Genomic DNA, 23,691 nt, shown 5'->3' with positions numbered 1-23,691 from the left:
AGTGGGAAGACAGCAATGCACTGGACTTAGTTTTGGGGAGGAAGCAAACTGCATGTCCTGAAAGAACTGTCTCCTTTAAAGGGGAGTTCTGAAGGCCTGAGAATTAGGAGCGGTCAGAGAATTACTCTAACAAAGCAAGGATGCTTGTTTGCTTTTGAGGTTTTTGAAGCTGCAGAAGGGCTTTGGATGCAAACTGCTCAAGGGATACACCTGTTCCTGTCTTGCCCATGTGTTAAGCTCTTTTAGGTACCATATGTCAGTGAAACATATGTTATGCCTGTCTAAAAAAAGGAGTTGTTTTCGGATCCTTTGAATTTCGAAGAGCTTTACTAGTATTTATTGCAGTCTCCTTTTTTGCCAGCTAAAGAAAGGTATTTATTTTATTTATTTATTTATTTATTCATTCATTCATATGTGCCTAGGCTTTTAACATTATCTTGCTTTTTTCTGTCTCGGGTTCTGTGGTTTTGTCGTATCCCATTCAGTTTTATGATAGATTCTATTGGTTTGAATTTAATTGGTAGTGGAGCAGACTTGTTGAACCAATGGTTATACATATACAGTATTCAGCAGTTGATTAAGTGAAGTTGTTTTAATTCCAACTAACAAGTGGATTTAGCCCACTGTTTTTATTATGTTGTGTTTTTATTACTGTAAACTGCCATTGAGTCTGCCCTTTAACATGTGTAAATAAATAAAAATTAATCAGGAATGCCAATGATGCTTTCTGTTTCCTGCAATTGGTGGGTTTAGAAGTGGTGCAGATGATGACAGACTCATACCACATATTTAAAATGAGAACTTTATTAATATTTCTTCCAATGATAATAACAAAGAGGGAAATTCTAGTATCATTGCTGAAGAGGAAAGTTCTCTCCCAGGTTTTTTCCTCTCGCAGGAACAAAAAGCCTTTTCCAGCCTAAATATTTTGAACAATGTTCAGGGTAAGGTTATTTTGGATGTGCAGCTGAGACCCTCAGTAATTCAGTTTTCACTACTACATAGAGCATGCTTTTAAATATATTAAAATCTAGGGTCTGATAATTAAATTTTGATAAGCTATTTAAGGAAAAGAATATGCTGGCAAAGAATTAGAAGTAGGTGTGATGTTACTCCTTAGTCAGTCAGTCTGAGGGCAATTACTGGTTGCTTGTTTGTTGAATTTATAGACTACCTTTCAGCCGAAGATGTTTCATAAGCTTACAATAATTTAGTTATGTTGTGATTCTAGTAAAAGATTTCTCAAGTTGAACCAGTGACATATGTGCTACTAGGACCATGTGATAACGTGGTCAGTCTTATATTTTCTAAACTAAATGAAAACCTCAGTGTCGTATATTATCAAATTTAAATGTATTCAGCTTTTTTAAAGCTCTCACTCATTGTCAATGTGCTTTATTTTATCTTTCTCTTTAATTTAGGGAGAATTGGTGACAGCATCAAAGGCAATTATAGAGAAGGAATATCAGCCACGAGTCATAGTAAGCACAACAGGACCAAATCCCTTCAACAAGCTCACAGACAGAGAATTGGAAGAGTATCGCAGAGAAATAGAAAGGAAACAGAGGCAGTCAGAAGGTCTGTATATATTAAGTATAATATGTCCCACTGGAGTGTCAATATAAAGAATAGTAGTTAAATGTGTGCCACCTTTTTGAAGCTTTCTGTGCATTGATGCTTGCATTCTCTCCAGTGCTGCTGTTAGAGGAATGTGTTTAGCACATAAAGAGAAACTTTTTGTAGAATTATTGCGCTTCTTGTTTCACTATCCATACTAGTATGAACAGTGTAGACTTCCTGGGTCTTGATAGTGTAGCCTCCTGTTTGCTAAATAATACAGTTAACATCCTGTCTTGCAAGCAGTCTTGGTGCAGTCACACCCCACTTTGAAATCAAGCAGCATTAGACTGAAGCATAATGCTTGTGTTTTGAAGGCATTGTTGCTTTTTTTCCCCCATACTGCAATTTAAATTCTTCTTAGTTGTAGTCATACCAAGTTTGAAAAGTAATAGATCATAGCATTATGGACTTAAAAATTAGTAATCTCTTTTCATTGCCATTTTACATATTTGAAAGCATGGACAGAATAGCAGCAATGAAAAATATCCTTCCACTGAGCCAAGTATTGCCAGTTGCTCTATATTTAGTTTTTAATGACTCTTCTGTGCATTGATGGCAGCAAAGAAGTCCTTTTTTACTGCCACTGTTGCACCTGCACAGTGGTTGAACTATTCAAGACAAAGCAAATTTGTCTTGAATAGTCAAGGGCCTATTATTTTGTTACCCACAAACATTTGAAGTGGACAAATAAAATCACTCAGGTTTGCTCTGATTCGGATGCTGTAATGTCGTTGATATAGGCATTTGGAAGATCTCTGTAGAAAAAGTCCTTTCTGAACCCCACTGTACTGGATAATTACTGGCCAGTCTGAAATATTCCATTCTTGGGCAAGGTTCAAAAGCATATCATGGCTCTAGGGGTTTTTGAAGGAGATGTATTATGACTTCAGGCCTGGCTATGAGATAAAGTTGGTTTTGCTTGTCTTGGCAAAGTATCTATATCAGGAACTGGACAGGGGGAGTGTGTCCCTTTGGTGGTGCTGTGTTGGCTTTTGGCTATAATAAATAAAATATAACTTACAGCTTAGCAGAGTTTGCATATACCAGCTGGAAATGTTTAAATAAAAAATCCACTTTTGTACAGAGTAAAATTTTATGTTCTCCCATATGTGTGTGTTTGTGCCAGCAGTCATGATATTGAATGATTGCTTGTATATTGGTTTAAAACATGTATTAACTTCTACTATTTATAAGCATGTATAAAACGTAATGCAACTTATAATGCTTAGACATTTGGTATTCTCTGGAGAATAACTAATTCTCTCATAGTTATACCATTATATTTGTAAGCCCTATTTAGCCCTATTCCATATTTTAGACAGTTACATCTTTATTCCTGTCTGAGGTACATATCCTTTGAGAAACTAACTGCCTTAGTTACATGTTTAGCCCTGTCATTTATTGGACCCTTACAGCCCTTTCTTAGTCTTAGATTGTCTGGGTCCCTATCAGCCCCTGCCTAGCAGATTTCTGACTGACACCTGCCTTATATAGCAGCCTGGCTGACTAGAGACTCATTCTGATGGGTTAGAATCATGGGGGGGGGGGTTTGTAGTGGCTGTGGTCCTTCAGGGTTACAGGGGCAGGGGTTCAAAAAGTGATTTGATACCCTGGCTGTTTACCTGTGAAGTCTCTCAGGTCATTGTTCTGTCCCCTGTGCTGTTAAACATATATATGAAACCACTGGAAGAGGTTGTCTAGAGTTTAGGGTTTAGATGTTCTTTTACCCCAGTCCACTTCTACTCAGTTGAGTAACTGGAGCAGAGTGAGGATTGGAATCTACATGTTGTCTTTCTGTTCTGCCCCAGATTGTCAGGTGTGACATGCAGTTAGATATGAATTAGGGGAGAAGTCTTACTGATTGGAACTGCCAAGACAACTTGGCAAGAAATGCAGTTGTTGAGGCTTATTTTTTTCTCTCGCTTTAAGAAGGAGGTCGGTGGAGATGCTATGTTTTTACTAACAGAATGGTATTGGCTACCGCAGTTAAATACACAATGTGGTTACATTTTCCTGTTTATAAATTTTACTGTTTACAAATAACACAGAAAACTTTTTAGATAAAAGTAGCAAAACAGTGGATTGAACAGGTGTAGAAAATGTATACAGGTTACAGATATTTGTTGGAAATATTTTTGCATGCCCAATATAGTAAAAGTTTTTTGCGTAGCAATTAAGAGAAAGTACAGTACAAAGTGCTCTTTTACATTGGTAGTTTTAATAACAACAAAAAAATGGTTTTATACTGTTTTTCTCAGTCAAGGTTAACAACCAGCACAGAGGTGATTCAAAAAAAATGCAGAAAGCATAATACATTAGGAATATGTGGGATATATGGGACTCCTTTTTGGTCCCTGGGGATGATAAGGTTTAGTGATGGGGGGTATTCGTATACGAATATGAATACCCCCACCTCTAATCAGGTTTCAGGCAGAGGCAGTTGAAGGTAGAGCTCATGTTGGCTAACGGTAAAGATCTCAGCACAGGGAAATAGCTAACTGTGGTATTGCAAAGTCCTATGTTCACTGTCAGTTCCTAGGTATTGCAAGGGGGAGGTCTGAGTTTTTGCTTTTTTAAAAAAAATCCCATTTTTATGAATTATTTAATTTATTTTAAAGATTTTACCCTCTTTCTCTTTAAAAGGACTTAAGAGGTTCAAGGTTTTGACACATACAAACCCCTCCATGATTTGGCCCCATGTTATTTGTTGAAGCATCTCTCCTTAATGTCATCTGCCCGACCCGCAAGATCATCCCAGTCAAGGCTCTTCTGGGTGGCCACCCCAAGGGAAGCTCATAAATCCTCTACAAGAGGCAGGACCTCCTTTGCAGTGGCTCCAATTTTATGGAACCAGCTTCCAGAGGAGCTTCGCCTAGGCTCCTCCCTGTGGACTTTTAAGAAGCAATTAAAGACATTGTTTTTCAGGGAGGCTTTCCACACCAACCCCAGCTGACCACTTTCCTCTCCCCCCCTTTCTCCCCCTTCCCTCCTCTTCCTTCCCCTCTTTTCCTCCATCCACTCTGAGATTAGTCGGCGCCATCTGTTTTTTTTAGGGTTGTTGTTACCAGTTTTAATATTTGTGTTTTCTATTTTATGAGTTGTAACGTGCTCAGAGTAGTGCTGTGACACTAATGGGAGCAGGATAAAAATTGAATAAATAAATATAAATAAGTAAACAAATTAATTAAGAGGCTGCCATTTACCCTCTTAGCAATGTTGTTTCTCGAGTAAAGTACAGTTTACGCATTGTATTATGTATAGAATGACATATTGCATACTAGAGATGGGGGTATTCATATTTGTATGTGAATACGAATATCCCCACACAGCTGGACTTAATGAGGGTCCGGCTCCTGGAGCTGGATCATCCACTCACGTATCCGCGAGAGGTGGTGGCCTCGATCATCCTTCCAGTCACTCCTGGAGCTCTGCTCTCTTCCTGCTTGGCTAGCCACTCCAGGCAGGGGGAGGGAGGACGAGGCTCCCTGCATGGATGAAAGGGGCCAGCTGAGTGGGAAGAGAGCAGTGCACCAGGAGTGATTGAAAGGATGAGTGAGGCGGATATGTGATTGGATGGTCCAGCTCAAAGGGCTGGACCCTCGTTAAGTTCAGCTGTGCATGGATATTCGTATACGAATACTAAAACCCCCAACTCTATTATATAGTATTCTGTTCTTTAAAAAACCTTTGGTTTATGAATGTGGGATATTCTGCTTCTGTACTCATGATTAGAGATGGGGTATTCGTATTCATATATAAATACGAATATCCCCACACAGGTATAAATAACGAGGGACTGTCCACTCACAATTTTGTCACTGCCACCAGCTCCGCAGAGCTTTCCTATCGCACCATTCTCCTCAGTGGGTTAGCCACTCTGCGACCTAACAGAGAGGCTTGTCATCCCGCCTCTTGCCAGGACTGGGTAATCACTTCCGGACAATAGCGCAATAGGAAGGCTCTGTGGAGCTGACGGCAGCGGTGAAATCATGAGTGGATGATTCCACTCATTATTTCCACCTGTGCGGTGATATTCATATATGAATACTCGATCTCTACTTACGATTCAAATGGCCCAATGTTGCTGCAAAATATCATGCCCACACTGCTAGCAGGAAAAAGGATGCCAAGCTTTACATAGCAAAGGGCAGCCCTAATGTTGACAACACCAATAGCAGCAGTCAAGATGGTCTACAGAATACTGTACTCTCTTCTGCTCACTACCATTTACACTTGTTGAAAAACAGCCCTGAAAATTGGTTTGTGTTTGGGTGAGAAGTGATTAACTGATGAAAAAAGGAGTCAGCTTCTGGGATTTTCCCTTGTGTGGTGTCACTTTGTGAGTGGTAGTGGCGCTGGGGGACTCCTGTTCAACACCTTGACCACTAGCCTGTGGAGTGTCTCAGGGTTCCAGGATTCCCCACACTATTTCACATATACATGAAAAACCTGAAAGAGGCTGCCCAGAATGTTGTGGTTTGGTACCAACAGTGTGCTGATGACACCCAACTCCATCTGCTTTTTAAGATCTTACTAGGTTTTTGAAATGGGAATTTAAATATACGTATTTTACCCACAAATCCAATCAGAAATTTCCCTCATATAGAATTATCTAGTGGTAGAGGATTCCAGAAGATGAGCATATGATCTGTACTATGGTTACTGGGAAAAGACAGAGCGAGAACTTCTTGGATATGGTTATAGTCCCTCTGTGTCAAAATATTTTGAAGTGCTGTTTTGGACTTAGTGAAATGGTGAGGCAAAGGTTTGAGTAAGTACAACACATAAAGTGGAGAAACATACACACTAGAAATGGCAGGAGGTTGGTGCCATTTCATCTGTGTGGCACCACAAGTGCTGTGCATTCACTTCTCCCACCCCTGCCAGCTTCTCCACTCACCAGCCAGCATGCGCTGCTTTTCTCCTGTTCTTTGCGTGATCACCCTGTCACAGCAGGAGCATGGACTTTCCTTCTCTGCCTCCTCTGGTAGCTGCTCACTCAGATGAGGAGGTGGAGCAGGGATTCCTGCAGCGCTGCCTTTGAGTGGGCAGCTGCTGGAGGAGGTGAAAAAGCGAAGTCTGTGCTCCTGCTGCAGGAGAAAGAGTGCGTGCCAACTGGTAACAGAGGGAGCTGGCGGGGGGGGCAAACACACAGCATCTGTGGTGCCACACCAATGAAGTGCATGAACCTTGGAACTGAGGTTCATGCCCATCTCTCATACACACCCTTTAACCTCTTGGTTAAACTAATGTTGCCAATCCCGCTCAACCAAATGCAGACGGGAAAGCTATTTTCCAATTTCATATCCTTTTCTTTGAGACATTTCTTTGAGTTAGGCAAGCTGAGAAGAAAAGTTGTATTGGACCAAAACCTTTATGGATATGTTGTGTACACGTTTTCCAAAATATGTCCCTTTGATTTTTGAAATTTTTTTTAAAGGAAAAGGTTGGAGTTAGCAAAGAATGACACTGGAAAGCAAAGTCAGAACCATGCATACTATGTGAAAGGATGGGGTCACGAAGAGTTGGACACGACTAAACGACTAAACAACAACAAATGTGAAAGGAAGATAGTGAGGAAAGACAGGGACAAAAATCAAGTTATTTGAAATGTGGTGTTGGTAGATATACTAAATATAGCCAGAAAAGTGGGTGCTCAATCAAGTCAAGCCTGCACTCTCACTCAAGCTAAAATGACTAACCTGACTCTATCCTACCATTGCACATATAATAAAAATGTGGGCATTCCAAATGACTGAACTATTTGCATAGCATAATATTCTGACCAATCAGAATGTATCTGGAGTCATAATTTCTGTGTTTTAATACATGAGCAGAAATTGGGCCTTTGGCTGGACAGTGGTTTGGAGATCATCCTAGTTAAAAATTATGTTGATCTATGAGGATCCATGCATCTGATCCATGTTTTGCACCACTGCAAAACCATGCACTGGAGGAACCCATGATTTCTGTGGTGTAGTCTGTGGGCACAGATGTGCCCTATGATTGGATAGTGGTGTGTGGATGATTCTGCAGAAAAACCATGTGGATCTATGAGCATCTCTGCCTTACATTTGTGTTTTATATCACTGCAAACTATGTGCCGAGGGATCCATGATTTTTGTGGTGTAGTCTTATAGGCACAGTGTTTGGAGAGTGGTTTGAGGGTGATCCTGTGTAAAAATTGTGGAACCATAAGGATCCATGCTTCAGATGCATGCGCTTGCATCACTGCAAAGCCATGTGCTTAGGAACCCATGATTTCTGCATTGTAGTCTATGGGCACAAACGGGGGCCTATGAGTGGACAGTAGATTTGGAAAGATCCTGCAGAAAAATCATGTGGCTCCATCAGGATCCGTGCATCATCTCCATGTTTTTGAACCACTGCAAAGCCATGTACTGGGAGACCCATGATTTACATGGTGCAAATAGGATCTATGATCTGACATTTGTTAAAGGAGGATAACATTTAAAAATCATGTGGATCCATAAACTTATGAGTAAACTGGGCAAGCCTACTCATGAATAATCTGGTAAAATGTGTTGTATATATTAATAGCTTTAAAAATATTTCCACAGAAATGAGCTAAGAATGTTTGGCCAGGAAGGACTTAAATGCTTTCTTTCACACTGAAGGCCATGACAAGGTTAAAAGTGACAGACATCCTCTGTGGGCTGATTAGAGACATATTCTGAATGCTATGCTATGCAAATAGTTCCTTTGGAATTCTCAGACTTTATTTTAAAAGGCAGCAATTTCACAGGTTTTAAGGGTTAAAAATCAGTAATCAAATGGTCTGAATTAGAGCCAATTCCTGTGGATGAAGAAAAAGAAGTTCAAATTGAAGATTTTTCCCCAGGTATGCACATTTTGTCTTATCTATGTTTTCCATCTCTTTTCTATTAGCTGATGAAATAGTCGCTTGTTTACAAAGGTAAAACAGAGTTACACTTTAAAAATCACAACTCAAAAACCCATTGCCTGGCGTCCTCAAATTTGGCACAGAGCAAGAGCAGACTTTCTTCTACTTCTGTGCCAGATTTGGTGGTGATCTGAGGTCCAGTTTCATAGTTAATCATTTTTTGTTTGGGGCATCCCTATCTTTTGATTTTGCTTGTAGATTTCTGCTTATTGTGCTTATGCGAAATGCCATAGAAATGTGATAAGAGTTATTTTTTTAACCTATTGATGTCAATACATTTGTAGAAGATTCAGAGGATGCCAGGCAGCAGGGAGAAGGAGGTTATCCTGACCAAACTGTTGCTTCTACTCCACCCAGCAGTCCAGCTAAGCCAGAGGAAGGTATGTCCGTTGAAGCTAAAAAAAATTGTGTAGCTGCACCTGTGTATTCATGTTTCACTTAATTACCTCATTGGAGGAAATATCATGTATGTGTTCTCTGTAGAGCCATGTAGCTAAATGTGTTTAGCTAAATGTGTAGTCAAAAGTGGTTGCCTTCACAATAATAAAGAAATGTGCATTGGGAATTTGAAAAAGTCCTTTATTGGGTCAAGTGAAAGGTCCATCTAGTTTAGTATTCTTTCTCTAACAACATGCAAACCTCACAAACAAAGCATTGAAGTGAAGGCTATATCTTACTGTTTCACCTTAGCACATAGTGGTCAGAATCCTGTTGGTGATCTGCATATGTGTAAGTTAAATTGCATAACTCAGTGCTAGGGATGGGATTTCTTGGACTATTCTGAGTGTTCTGCGTGATTTACATCCACACCTGACAACCACAGTGTGGCTCACCTGGGAGTAAAGGCCTAAATTGAAAGGTTTTGAGACTTAGCTTGGCCTAGCTCCCTGGTCAGAAAGAAAATTCCCCACCAGCACTGGGACTGGACAAGGAAGCCTGAGTGGAGCTAGGCCTGGTGACATCTCAAAACGTGCACTTCAGATGTGGAGTGACGGGGAGCAAGAACGGGATATTCCAGGGCTCTGGATTCCCCTGGGTTTACTCTGAGTCAGCGGACACCCCCCCCCAGGAGAAGGGGGGGTAAGTTTTCCACAGGAGAGTGGACTTGCTGCAAGTGGAGGCTTTGGAAACGCCAAATTTCAGACAGCGGTCTATCTTTTGGAAGTTTCCCTTCCCACACGCAACTGTCTCGTGAAGTCGCCATGATGGTGAGTTAGCTGCCCAGAGAGGGGGAGATATGAAGATTTATTATCTGACTGCATGAACAGAGATTAATGATCTGCTAAGCTTCAGCAAGTAAAATATCAGATGTGTTCTTTTGGAAGCTGATAAGGGGGAAGCTCTCAAGCGGCATAACTTTGATAATGCCTGTAACATTGGAGTTTTTCTTACTGCGTCACAACTGACAGAACTTGGAAAATGAAACCAACTTTGTTTTTTCCCCTCTCTTAACCCTTCTTCCCACAGAACTGGCTTTTCATAAATTCAGGACTTAAGAACTTTAAATAACTCTGCACAATTTACTCTATGTGACTCTGCATCGAGCTACAAGGTGGATTATAAATCAAATAACATCTTTAGCATGGCTGGAGTTATGATTAGAGTCTCCTTCGCAAAACTTTAAGTGCGGACTAGCTAATTAATCATGAGGGAAAATCTGAGTAATTAACCTTCTGATTGTTACGGCCATGGTTGGATGGGGAGACACATTATTGGAACCCACAACGGAGATTTATTTCAAGAGATTTCTTCAAGAATTCCAATTGGACATAATCAGTCAAATCAAGGCTCAGTTTTTAGAAGTGAGGACAGAATTTAAGATGACACTTCCTGGACTGCATGATAAGATGGAGAGTGAAGACAAACGGCTTAAACAAACCACAAAATTTATAATCAGAGAGAGAGAGAGAGAGACTGTCTTAAAGCAGTATGAACAAACATTGAACTTACTTAACAACTGCTATTGCCAGAGAGAGAGAGACTGTTTTTCTCAAAAAGTTGGACAAGATGCTCAAAAAGGACGAAAGGGGAGGTTGGAAAGAAAGGGGTAAACATATTGAGACTGGTCTGATGGGAAAGAATGTAAAGGAGAAGAAATGGGCAAATTTGGGGGCAGAAATTTACGATCAGAGAACGGACAGATTTTTGTTGCTCCAAAATCAAGACACTGACTATATTGGGATGAAATTAGTAAACGGGATAGAAAATGTCTTAAAGAGATATTATAGATGGCATTTCAAAACTGGCCAAAAAAAACACAAAAAAACGAGGAAAGAGGCCAATCTTGGATTGATAACACTGGAGCTGATAAGCAAAAATGAAAAGGGAGAAAGTTACTTGCTGAATAAATCATTTGTTTGAGAGAGAGATATTTACATATAAAGTAATATTAGTAATATACTGTATACTATATTTACATATAAAGTAACATGAGTAATATACTATAAGCAAATTTGGCCAAATATGAAACTTAATGATAGAGAAGCACATGTAATTTATGAATTTTAGAAATGATGATGAATAATGATATTGGATGCTTTTGTTTTTGAGGCACATATATTGAGATATCAAATATGTGTGAATTACAATAGTGACTATAGTTATTACAGTAGTTGACAAGATTAGACATACAGTATCTTTTTGTCTATAAGAATGGAGATTTTTGATGAATGAACTGGCCTATGTGAATTTTATTGGTGGATAAGTAATCTTTAAAGAGAAAATGAGAAAGGTATATGATGAGAAATGGATAGATGGAAATGCAGGTGAGTGAATTCATAAAATTTATTATAAATTTAGGATGTTAGACAATTAGATATACAAAATAGGGATATGAAATATATCATGTGTAGATACACACGAATATACTATGATGTAATATACTATGATGTAGTATACTATGATATACCAGATGGGCAGGAAATAAATAAATAAATAAATAAATAAATAAATCAATCAATCAATAAATAAATAAATAGTATGGGAATAAGGCATACGATCTGCTGTAGTCAGAAATTACATAATGGATAAGTTGGTATGGGAAATACCGCCCCGCTTATATGTTTTGTTGGTCTTATGTGCTCTTGATTATCTTGTAGGTTTTTGCTTGTTCTGTATGCATGTATGTATGTCTCAAAAATAATAAATGTATTTTTTTAAAAACGTGCACTTCAGGCCTTTCCTCCCAAATGAGCCACATTTAGGTGATGAGATTTATAGTCTGATCAGTCTGAAAATCCCATGCCCACTCACTGCAATGGCTAAGTAAAAAGGTGTAGCCTGAGTAGGTTCACGTCTGTTGCACAAGCAAGCACTCTTCTCGTAATGCAACATTCATGAGCAGCAATTCACCACTGTGGATTATGTGATTTAACTAACACATGCATATATCGCCAACAGGATTCTGGTTACTGTATGAGTATTTAATAGATGTGTGATTGTCACATCTCATTGGTTTTTAAGTACCTTTCTCCATGAATGTGTTTATGCTGGTGGCCAGGAACACATCTTGATTAGTTTGATACATTACTTTGCATAGGTATGAAGAAATGCTTAACCTCCTGCCATTCAGTTGCATTGGTAAGAGGAACTGTAATAATATAAAACTGGCAGAATTTTTTGTCCCATTTCTGTACAAGAGTATAAAGCTCTCTACTATTTTTCTCCTTAATTTCCAGTATTTCCTTTCCCCAAATACAGTGGTGCCCCGCATAGCGACGTTAATCCGTTCCGGATTAATCGTCGCTATCCGGAAACATTGCTAAACGGAACTAAAAACCCCATAGGAACGCATTAAACTTCGTTTAATGCATTCCTATGGCGCGAAAACTCACAGTTCAGCGAAGATCCTCCATAGTGCCGCCATTTTCGCCGCCTCGGTAAGCGAGGAAACCGCGCGAAAATGCTTGCGGTGGCCATTTTGGAACCGCCGATCAGCTGTTCTAAAAACATCGCAATGCGAAACGCTTACCAGTCATCGCAATGCGATGTTTTCACATTCAAAACATCGCAATGCAATCGCATTAGTGATCGCAAAAAATAGATTGCTATGCGAATTCGTCGTTAAACGGTGCGCTCGTTATGCGAGGCACCACTGTATAAGAATCATATCATAAAAGCTATCAGATATTCTAAGTCTTATACCTTTTTCATTGCTGCCATGCATTGGATGGAATTCCACTGAACTTTCAACTGTAGCTCCAAGATCTCTTATTTAGGAAGTCACAACCAATATACAGTACAGTTTGACAGAAGGACTCCATAGATCTACTTGCCTTTTCACCCATGACTAAAGTCTCTCTTTCTCTCTCTCTTCCTCTGATGAGTTCCCTTTCATCTCTTATCATGCCCTTTGCTGTTGGTTATGTCTTCTGATACAACCTGGCATGCTAAAGAGAAGCTATTACTCTGTACTGGCATAAACATTTGTGTGGAGGAGGTGTATTGTCCTCCTCCCTCAGGCTAAGGGAAAGATACAGAGATTTCCTGTGCTGCAGCCTTTTCCCTCTTTCCCGACACTGACTGCACTGGCCTTAGTCAGTGTTTGAGAAATTATTCTGTCTGAAACTTAGGGCTTAGATGGAAAGGCCTCAAGTACAGTGCTGCAGCCAGATTATAAATATTAGTTTTGCTTTGAATGTGTCTGATTCGCAGGAATGCCAGAAGGATTGCCTCCAGGGTGAGTAGGAATGGTTGGTTTAGTGCTTTATGTTTGTCCTCCCCCTTCAGCATGGACAGTGCCAAGTAGTTCTCGCTACAGCACCTCCAACTGAAATGTATAGACCATAAAAAATGAGTGAAACACCATGTTAAGTCTGGCTGTGTGGAGGATTAGCAAGATTTTTCTTCCTGAAGGAGCAGCTGTTGGGTTGTTTTCCTTTGATACAGCAGCAACAAGCAGAAGTAACTTCTCTCACTGTACTCTTGAATTTTGTTTTGATCCAGTAATTAAAATCACTTTGCACTCATTTCTTCCTATCGTTTAGCTGTTGTTTATTTTATCCAAGCATTCTAAAGAGATACTTCTCAAATTATTTTTCTCTGCTTGGAGTCCTTATTGAATGATAGAATAATTAGTATGTCAATATCAGTGTTTGCCAATTGTTCTGAAAATTTGGTAATGTTTACACTTCCTCAGTCAAGCCACAGCTGGTACTTATCAATTTCACTGAGTTTGATAGGAGTAGGATTGCCTAGTATAGCTCACTGGTTCTTAACCTTGGGTTACTCAGGAGTTTTGGACTGCAACTCCCAGAAGCCTTCACCACCAGCTGTGCTGACTGGGGTTTCTGGGAGTTGCAGTTCAAAAGCATCTGGATAACAAAGGTTAAGAACCACTGGTATAGCAGTTTGTGCATGTGTTAGAGCACCGCCCACCCAAGGGAGTCTTCACATTGAGAGAGAGGCAAGTCTTTGTAACAATGCCTCCTTTGTTGGAATGAATGGGAAAATCTGCTTTTAAAGATGGTTCTTGGATCAAGAAGAGGTTTAAAGAATTCTGACTAGTGATTGCACATTTCTTAATCATTATTGTAACTGGATTACACCTCTAGCCATATATTTCTTTTTTATCATTATTTTAGATTAAGATTTAATTCTTCTGTGGCCCCTGCTTAATGAGGGCAAGGCCAGATACGTATGTTAAGAACATTTCAGTGAACTGACAAAAATAAGTTACAAACAGGTGTAATCTAAGGTGCGTTCTGTGTTTCCTTCCTACCCTGGGATTTATCACTTGTCTGTTACAAAGTTGTCTGTTCATACCACCTCATTCTGTAGTCTATAAGAATGGTACTAACCATTCTTTTAATGTAACACAATGGCTGTGATGGATGCATAGATTCTCTATTTGTGCTTTTTCCTTCTTGTGGCTGCGTTACAAACAGGAGGTGGATATGCTAAAGAGTACCTGTTGCCATAGTAAGTATCATTCCATTCCTGTTCCTGCTGCTCTCCCTGACTTCTCTGTGCTTTGCTTCATTCTCTTGCATCTTTTGTGATGTTTCCTCCTTGTGTCAGGCATTTACACAGTTTGAATGTGCTTAACTATTTTAAGTTGCTTTACCAAAAAAAAAAAAAAAAAAAAAAAAAAAGCAGATCAATTAACAAGACTACAGCCTGTGTTCTTCAGGCTGCGATTCTGCAGCCATGGATATGTCTTCTGTCAGCCATAGGAGGGAGCAGATATCCCCCTCCAAAGTTCCCAATGATGCTCTGAGCTCTGAGGAAGAGATCAAAAGCCAGATTCTCCCCACCCAGCCAGCCATTAGGAGTGCCTCTGCACAACTGAAGTCCCACATATACTGAAATTTTGATCCCCAGAGAGGTGCAAAAAGAATGTCTTCAGGCAGAAGTCTTGAATTTTGCTACCAACACAAAATGAAAGTTAAACGTATCTCTGAGCCTGCCTGTAATTTTCTCATTGCAAGCATGGAAGTGGGTTCATGGTTAAAAGAAAGAGGACATCTCCAGAATGGGAGGGAGCCAAGAATTAGTTTTGCAGTTCTTCTGTCTTCCCTGCAAGAGTTCAACAGTGTTGACTAGAACATCTAAGATTAGAGTGCTGTCAAGCTACCCATTTGCCTATAAATTTCCTCCCTAAACTAGATATGTGTGTGAGTTGCAGATCTCTGGGTATCTTCGCAGCTATGTAGCTACAACTGACACAATTAGCTCAGATACTGATTTTGACTTCAGACTATAAAAATCTCTTGTAAAAAATAAGAGAGTGCTGTATTGTTCTTTACATCACTAACAAAAGTCTAAAATTGTCTTAGGAGAGAAGCAGATGGATATATCTTGTCAGCCTACCTCATTGTGGCTGTATAGATTTTTCAGGGGTCTATTTTTTCATGTCCTTTTTTCACACCCTTAATGGTTAATGGCCTGCACCATGAGGAGCTTCGTGGCACAGCAGTTACACTCCAATACTGTAGTCAGGACTCTGCTCATGACCTTAGTTCAATCCTGGGCTCAGGTAGCTGGCTCAAGGTTGACTCAGCCTTCCATCCTTCTGAGGTCAGTAAATTGACCTCATTCCCATTGTACCCTTCATTCCCATTGTTTTGCTACCAAACAAATGATCATCTACAATGTAGCACAAGGAACAGAAGCAAATAGAAACTGCAAATTGGGCAGTCTGTGACACTCATATATGCACTGTGGCAGAGTTTCAGCATATATTTTTGTAAAATGAAAGAGTTCCAGCTCTTCCTTGTGTTGAAACTAACTAGAATCGTATATAAGGATTAGCTGTACAGTGTCATTATCATAAAGTTGTTTACTCAAGAAGACAATGTACAGATATTTACTTTTTTCAAAAAACTGTTATTTTAGACCATCACATTACAAACAGATACTGCAATTACAGTGACTCCATTTGCTAGATATATTTAAATTTCAGCAGATTTTTAAAGAGAGAGGGTTGCTTAAAATATTTTCCACATGTGTATTATATTTAAGAAGATGATAATAATGCTTTGTCAGAAAAGAGTTCGTGCTCCTTTTTCTTTTCCAGTATTTAACTGCTGTGAAAGGGAGGAAAAGAAAGAGAAGTAACTGAACTGTATTTAAAGGTGACTGGGAAGTACTTTGAGCAATACTAATTGCAACTGGTAACCTGCCAAAGAGCTGCATCCTTTTACTCTGCTTTTAAATTACCTTAACCCAGTTAAAATTTTCTAACATTCTTGTTTGCTGAGTTTGAAGAGGTTATCATGGAGCTAACACATTCTTGAGATTCTGAGTTTTTGATGAAAATAGTGTTAAATATAACTGTTAGAAAGGCTTACAAAATAAACAGTTCTTCATTGTTGTCTTCTGTGAATGCACACAAAAGGGTTAACCCAGCGCCAGCGTTGGTCCTCTCGGAACATTCTCGAGCTTTAAGAGAAAAGTAACAAAGTTTAAGGCTGCCTATACTGCGCATGCTTTGCCTGCCCAAGCCTCAGTTCCATTTTTCCGCCTAGCGTTTTGGAACCTCTCGCTTCGAGCTCTGTATATTTTCGCTATTTGGACTGATATTTCTGGATTTGATATTGGATATATGATTGACTTAGTGAACTCTCTCTTTCCCTGACGCGGACTACCTTTTTAATCGACTCGCGCTTTGGATTTCCCTTCAATTTGACTGCCTCGGAAACTTCCCGCCTTTTTTCCCTGCTTCGCAAACGGCTAACAGTAGGACTTTTTTGCTTTTATGTCCCCTTCAGGGCCGTTTAGCCATTGTGTAGTGTGTTCTAGGAAGATCCCCCATCAAGACGGACATGATCGTTGCCTTTTCTCTTTAGGTGAATCTCACCTCACTAAGTCTTGCAGGTATTGTAAAGCCTTCACCAAAGCCGCTTTAAAAGCTAAGCAACAACGTCTTAAATACCACCTGTGGGAATCTACCTTAGCCTCTACTAGATCTTCTGATATGGAAATGGCCTCACCTTCAGCCACCCCTCACTCTGAAGCGGGGACTTCTCCTCAATCAGTGGTTTCCAAGGTTACTAAAGCATCCAAAAAGGCAACTTCTTCTAAAAAAGCTACTTCGAAGTCGAAATCTACTGCTTCTTCTGCTCCAAAACCTGTGAAGTAATCAAAGGGAAAGGCTCCTGTTAAGCCGAAAGAATCCTCCATTCAGCTTCCACCTATTTCTGAAGCTCTACCATCACCTATTTTGGAGGATTCATCAAGAGACCATGAATCTTTGTGGGAGGCAGCCCCTTCGCTCCCTCCTCGACAAGTTGAGCCGTCTCTTCCGGCTGGCATCTCCTCTCCGACGCCGAGTCAGCTTGCTGGAGCCACTGCAGGCTTGACTTGTGCCCCACACAGCCCAATGCCTCATGGGCAGGGGTCTTCGGCTCTTTCGGTCTCGTCAGCCCGTTCGAGGTCGAGATCCCCTCGTAAAAAGCACTCTTCAAAGAGGAAACACCGTTCCTCGACTCGACGTTGATCCAAACACCGACATCAAAATAGATCTTCTGACTTGGACGACTCTGATAGAGCAAGGGCTCGTCACCACCATCGATGTCGACGGGACTATAGCTCTTTGGATTCTTCTTCGACGTCGACCGATCGAGGTCGAAAACACAAGAAAGTAAAGTACGTCTACATTTCTTCTTCTTTGTCTTCTGAGTCTCCTTGACCCTGTCGCCATCATCGATGTTGACAGGTCGACTTCGAAGGTCCAAGGGCCCCAGTACCACCTCCTACAGACCCTGTTCCCTCAACATCAGCAGCTCTTATTTCTTCACAGCAGACCCAGTCTTCAACTCTCGACGTTGAAAGACAACCTCGCAAAATGAAAAGGGGTCTTTTTTCATTGGATCCGGATGAAGTTTCCTCTGCGGCATCTTCAGAGTCTGAGCAGGAGTTACCATCGCAACCTTGCCAAGGGGACCTTCCTGAGGGAGAAGTTGTTGGTTCTGATACTGGGGATCCACATGCTTCGTCTCCCTCAGAGGACTTCTCCTCATATTCTCAGGTGCTCTCAAGACTAGCAAGGGCTCTGAAATTGGAAGTGGACCAACCTACTGAAGACTTTATTTTTGGTGACATCAATCAGGAGAGGTCTCCACCTCCAAGTCTTATCTTTGTACCAGTGATAATGGAGATTATAAAAGAATTCTGGGAGCAGCCTTCTACCTCCCCTTCTATTGTCGTACAGAAAATCTTTATCGTGTCCATGGCAATGACACGAATTTCCTGCTTAAACATCCTATACCGAGCTCACTCATTGTGGAAACAAGCTGCACTAAGCCCTCTGGAAAATCTCATGTTACCCCCACTAACAAGGAAGGTAAGAAGCTGGAGATTATTGACAGAAAGATCTACTCCTTAATTTCTTTCCTCTTGCAAATCATAAACTATCAAATTGCTCTGGGGTCATACCAAAAGCAGCTCTGGCTGAAGATTTTACCTAATCTCAAAATGACCCCAGAGGACGTCAGGCAGGGTTTCCTAAATTCCTATGAAGAAGCTCAAACCGTATCAAAACATCAAAGGTTGTCGACTAGGCATGCAGCGGAGACTGTTGCCAGAGTTCTCATGTCTGCTGTCACTATTCACAGTCATGCATGGCTGAGATCTGCCAACATCCTAGAAGATGTCAAAACCAAAGTAGAAAATCTTGCTTTTGATGCTGCCGGACTATTCAATGAGAAAACTGATAATCATTTGGAGGAGCTTCATAAGGAAGACCGCCAAACCTTACTCAATCCAGCCTCAACCTAGATATAACAAATTTCAATGGAGAAGGTCTTATGCACAATATCAGCAATCTTCGCAACAGTACAGACCTTATAAGAATTTACCTCAGCAAAGGTCATCTCAGGCTTCTTCCTCCGCTCCCAGTTATCGTCTTCAAAATCAAAAAAGTATCTTTAACTTTGTCATACACATAGACAAGTCACATCACCACACGACTACAACCATTTCTGGCAAACTGGTCTTCCATCACAAACGACTCATGGGCATTAAAAAATCATCCAATTCAGCTACTGACTGGAATTTATAGAATTTCCTCCCTTAGGGTTCGTAAGTCACACATCTTTCGATCCCACTCTAGAGGAGGAAGTTCTGTCACTTCTAGAAAAGGACGCCATTCATCCTGTTCCGATCGCAGATCTAAAAAATGGATTCTACTCCCGGTACTTCGCCGTGCCAAAGAAAGGTGGAGGTATAAGACCTATCCTCGACCTAAGAATTCTAAACACTTATCTGCATCCAAGATGCTTCTGGATGGTGACCTTGGAGTCCATCCTGCCCCTGTTAAAGAAAAACAATTGGTTTGTGGTGGTGTATCTGAAGGATGCATACTTCCATGTGACCATCCATCCAGATCATCGCAAGTACCTTCGGGTCATCTTTCAGGTAACCATTTATCAATTCCTGGCTTTGCCTTTCAGGCTTTCAACAGCTCCCAGGACATTCACAAAAATCATGGCACCTGTGGCAGCTTACCTGCACCTCAACGGCATCCACGTCTACCCTTACATCGATGATTGGCTGGTAGTCTCCCCATCCAGAACTCAGGCTCTGAAAGACACAAAATTCATTCTACAGTTGCTGCCAAAGCTAGGCCTCACCATCAACATGGAGAAATCACATCTCAAACCCTCCAAGATAGTGCATTATGTCGGAGCACGACTGGATGCCATCAGAGGTCGAATTTTTCTGCCCAAATATCGGATTCAAAAAATATGCAAGGCTCTCAAGAAGTTTCGGCCAAGGACCTGCGTGAGGACAAAACATGTTCAACATCTGTTAGGCTTCATGGCCTCCACCACTCCGGCTCTGGCACACGCACGTCTCAAACTGTGGTCCCTACAGTCATGGTTCCTGGCACTCTTCAATCCCATGACAGACAGCCAGAGGAAATGCCTTCGCGTAACTCCAGAGCTTGTAAAACAGCTCCAGTGGTGGAACTATCCTCCACATCTGAGGGTAGGCAGACCTTTTCGACCACTTCGGCTCACTGTCCAAGTGACGACAGACGCCAGTCCAACAGGATGGGGAGCGCACTGCAGACGACACAAGGTTCATGCTCTTTGGTCTGCACAAGAAAGAAAACTCCACATAAACCATCTGGAGATCATAGCGGTCATCAAGGCCTTCAGAGCTTTCCTTCCCATGGTGCAGGGTCATGGTGTTCAAGTTGTGACAGACAACACCACGGCCATGTACTATATCAACAAACAAGGAGGGACTCACTCAGGATCTCTTCTCTACCTTGCGATTCACCTTTGGGAGTGGTGCTACCAGCACCATGTCTTTCCGGTAGCAATACATGTGGCCACGACAGACAATGTGTTGGCAGACCAGCTGAATCGTCTCACACGTCAGACACATGAGTGGGAACTGAACACCCTGGTGTTCCAAGACCTCTGTCACCTATGGGGGACCCCAACTGTAGACATCTTTGCCTCTCATCGCAATGCGAAGTGCACCAAGTATGCATCCAGAGCTGGCCTAGGCAAGGGCTCATTAGGGGACGCATTCGTGATCCCATGGAATCAAGGACTTCTCTACATGTTTCCTCCCCTTCCTTTAATATAGAGGTCTCTAGTGAAGCTTCGTTACTCACCTGTGGGGGCGATCTTCATAGCACCATACTGGCCTCAGCAAGTATGGTTTCCAACGTTGATGGGAATGTCCTTGGAGTTCAAGAGACTACCAACATTACCTGATCTCTTGACAAAGGATGCAGGCAGAGTGTTCCATCCAGATGTGGACACTCTGCATCTAACGGCGTGGAGGATCTCCCCGAGATCAAGGAGGTGTTCGACCGGGCAAAGAAACCTTCCACTGCTCTTCTCTACAATTATAAGTGGAAAAGTTTTTTGAAGTTCACTGAAGCCAGGGGTCTTCTGCCATCCCCTGTGTCTCTCTCTACGTTACTGCAATACCTACGTTACCTGTTTGATTTCAAGTTGTCCCTTTGCACTATTAGAGTTTACCTAGCTGCAATCATTTCTTTCCAACCTAAGGATTTGGATTCATCACAACTGTTCTCCCATCCTACAGTTAAAGCCTTTCTTAAAGGACTCAGTAATCTGAGACCCCCAGTTCATCCACCAGTTCCACAGTGGTCCCTTCAGTTGGTGTTACATGCCCTCACTTGTCCTCCCTTTGAGCCAATGGTTACGTGTGACCTCAAAATGTTATCTCTTAAGTCGTTCCTTGTGGCTATCACTTCCGCCAGACGTGCAAGTGAACTTGCTGCCCTTCGTTCTGACCAACCTTTCCTACAGTTTTTCAAAGATAAGGTGCTGCTGCACCCTGATGTCTCCTTTCTCCCAAAGGTTGTATCGGACTTTCACCTCAACCAACCTTTACTGTTGCCCACTCTGTTCTCTGAGCCTGCAAATGACACCGAGTGCATGCTCCATACCCTTGATGTCAGGAGGGCTCTGGCCTTCTATGTTTCTAGAACCAAGGACTTTAGGTCATCCAAAAGACTTTTCCTCTGCTACTTTGGGAAAAAGAAAGGTCTCCCAGCATCGTCTTCAACCCTCTCCAGATGGCTTGTCTCCACAATTTCGCTCGCTTATGAGCTTCAGCATAAGTCTCCACCTGAAGGACTTTGGGCTCATACCACCAGAGCTGTAGCTTCTACTGCCCTACTACGTGGTGTTGATGTGCCTGACTGCCACTTGGTCTAATGTCTCCACCTTCATCACCCACTACAGACTAGACCTGAGGGCCAAGAAGGAGACAAGTTTCGGGAGAGCAGTGTTGATGTCTGTCCTCCAGTGACAGCCCACTGTCCCATGAGTAAGTGTGCTAATCACCCTTTTGTGTGCATTCACAGAAGACCACGATGAAGAAAGAGAGGTTACTTACCTGTAACCATGGTTCTTCAAGTGGTCATCTGTGAATTCACACAATCCCGCCCTGCCTCCCCTATATCTGTCACTGGCTGTATCTAGCTCATGCTCAGGTACCTGTGGCGGATAAATGGAACTGAGGCTTGGGCAGGCAGAGCATGCACAGTATAGGCAGCCTTAAACTTTGTTACTTTTCTCTTAAAGCTCGAGAATGTTCCGAGAGGACCAACACTGGCGCTGGGTTAACCCCTTTGTGTGAATTCACAGATGACCACTTGAAGAACCATGGTTACAGGTAAGTAACCTCTCTTTTCTCTTACAACAGTACAAACTGCAATGCTTCCAGTGGTTTTAAAAAATGCACCTAAAGTCACAGCCATGGGGTACAGATTTGATCATAAACATTAAAACTCTAGAGCATCAAAAGCAAAGTATCTCTGCTGCTACAGTTCTTACTGTAGCAGCTTGTACATTCCCAACTAATTCCACTTCCTTCTTTTAACAGTATGTTTTTGTGTAGAGAGTACGGATTCTAGAGCCTGAAATACCTAATAGTACAAGAGAAGACTCTTATTGATTGTGCAAGAACATCTCATTTTCTTGGCTTCTTTAAATTCTGGGATGTTCTTTGAATGAGTTTTCTCTCTCTTCCTAGGAAAATTTGAATCAAATTAGAAATAGATGTGGATTACCATTGTTTTCTAATATTTCTGGACTGTTTTGTGCCAAGGGACTTGTACCTAACTTGAAATATTTCCAACATGGTCTTTTTTCTAACCTAATTCTAATGTCCTCTCTTTGTTGTGGGATGGAAAAAAGATCTGCGATATGGGCATCTTTTCCCCACATGAGAGTCCATTCCTGCATTATGAAAAAGTAGAGTAAATAGAAGTGAAAATATAAGTGTATCATATTTTTGTGTGTTCTTTCTTCTAGCTGAAAGAGGCAGTTATTAATTTTATTTAGATCTGTGAGCTCTTGCTGCTGCTTAAAAAGAATTCACAACACTATTGAGAACTTAACAACCCAGTAGAATGGAGAGAAGCAGAAGTGGGGGAGAGTTCATGCCTGTGTTTTCTCTGTCTCTTTGTAACATTTGAGCAAGTTTGGGGGATCACTTCTGTGTGAGTTGAGATTTTAACTTTTGGGTTCTTAATGATTTGCATTCAGTGTGAAGATATTCCATTTATTGTTGAAAATGGGAAAGCAAGAGTTAAATTGCATAGCTTCCTATGGAAGTTTCTTTATATGTAGAGCTAGTTAAACTTTCGCACTGAAAGCACTGTGTAAACTACTCTTGCCCATTTGCAAAAAAAGTTTATTGAACTACATAACAAACCAGTTTTTCCAATGGGAAGGCTGTGTGATCATAAAAACTTATTAAATTGTCAGTTTTTACTTATTTTCTGCACTGTGAAGAGTAACTGGTTTGGGCAAAGTCTCTTTCACCTTCAGTTTGTAAAAAGTATAAAATTTCAAATAGCTTTACATTTTCTAGTGAACTTATGCCAATTAACAACAGTAAACTTTTGTTTAAAGAAAGGTATGATGATGATGATGATGATGATGATGATGATGATGATGATGATGATGATGATGATGATGATGATGATGATGAATAATCACATAAGAAACTCCCTGAATGAGAGTTTTATTACATGAACTTTTCACATTTAAAAATATATTTATTTTGTAGTTTTGAACAATCGGATTTTAATCTGAAAGCATTGGGGGAAAGATAGAGTTTAAGATGGCCAGTAGATAGGGACTCAAATGCTTCCCTTTTCACATGGATTTCCCATTAGAGGTGGTTAGAGCCCTTTGAAGCAACAG

General features: G+C 41.0%; 1 protein-coding gene across 12 annotated transcripts in view; it reads left to right on the top strand.

Moving 5' to 3' along the window:
- Positions 1-23,691, top strand: part of ADD1 (adducin 1) — a 74,413-nt gene that overhangs the window by 48,528 nt on the left and 2,194 nt on the right. For 4 of the 12 annotated variants that reach the window (XR_013545581.1, XR_013545580.1, XR_013545579.1 and 1 more), the window contains 4 exons: positions 1,422-1,578; positions 8,830-8,925; positions 14,431-14,464; positions 22,795-22,982. Coding sequence is in view for 8 of the 12 variants with exons in the window: in XM_078394107.1 (XP_078250233.1) it covers positions 1,422-1,578; positions 8,830-8,925; positions 14,431-14,464 (287 nt within the window). In the remaining 4 variants the exon portion in view is untranslated. The remainder of the gene's footprint in view (positions 1-1,421; positions 1,579-8,829; positions 8,926-14,430; positions 14,465-22,794; positions 22,983-23,691) is intronic. The other 8 variants (XM_078394107.1, XM_078394106.1, XM_078394105.1 and 5 more) reach the window with 2 other exon arrangements.

Source organism: Pogona vitticeps, chromosome 5, assembly GCF_051106095.1.
Source record: "Pogona vitticeps strain Pit_001003342236 chromosome 5, PviZW2.1, whole genome shotgun sequence".
In the NCBI taxonomy this organism is placed as follows: domain Eukaryota; kingdom Metazoa; phylum Chordata; class Lepidosauria; order Squamata; family Agamidae; genus Pogona; species Pogona vitticeps.
The sequence above is the reverse complement of the archived record's forward strand: the minus strand, read 5'-3'. Positions and strand labels throughout refer to the sequence as shown.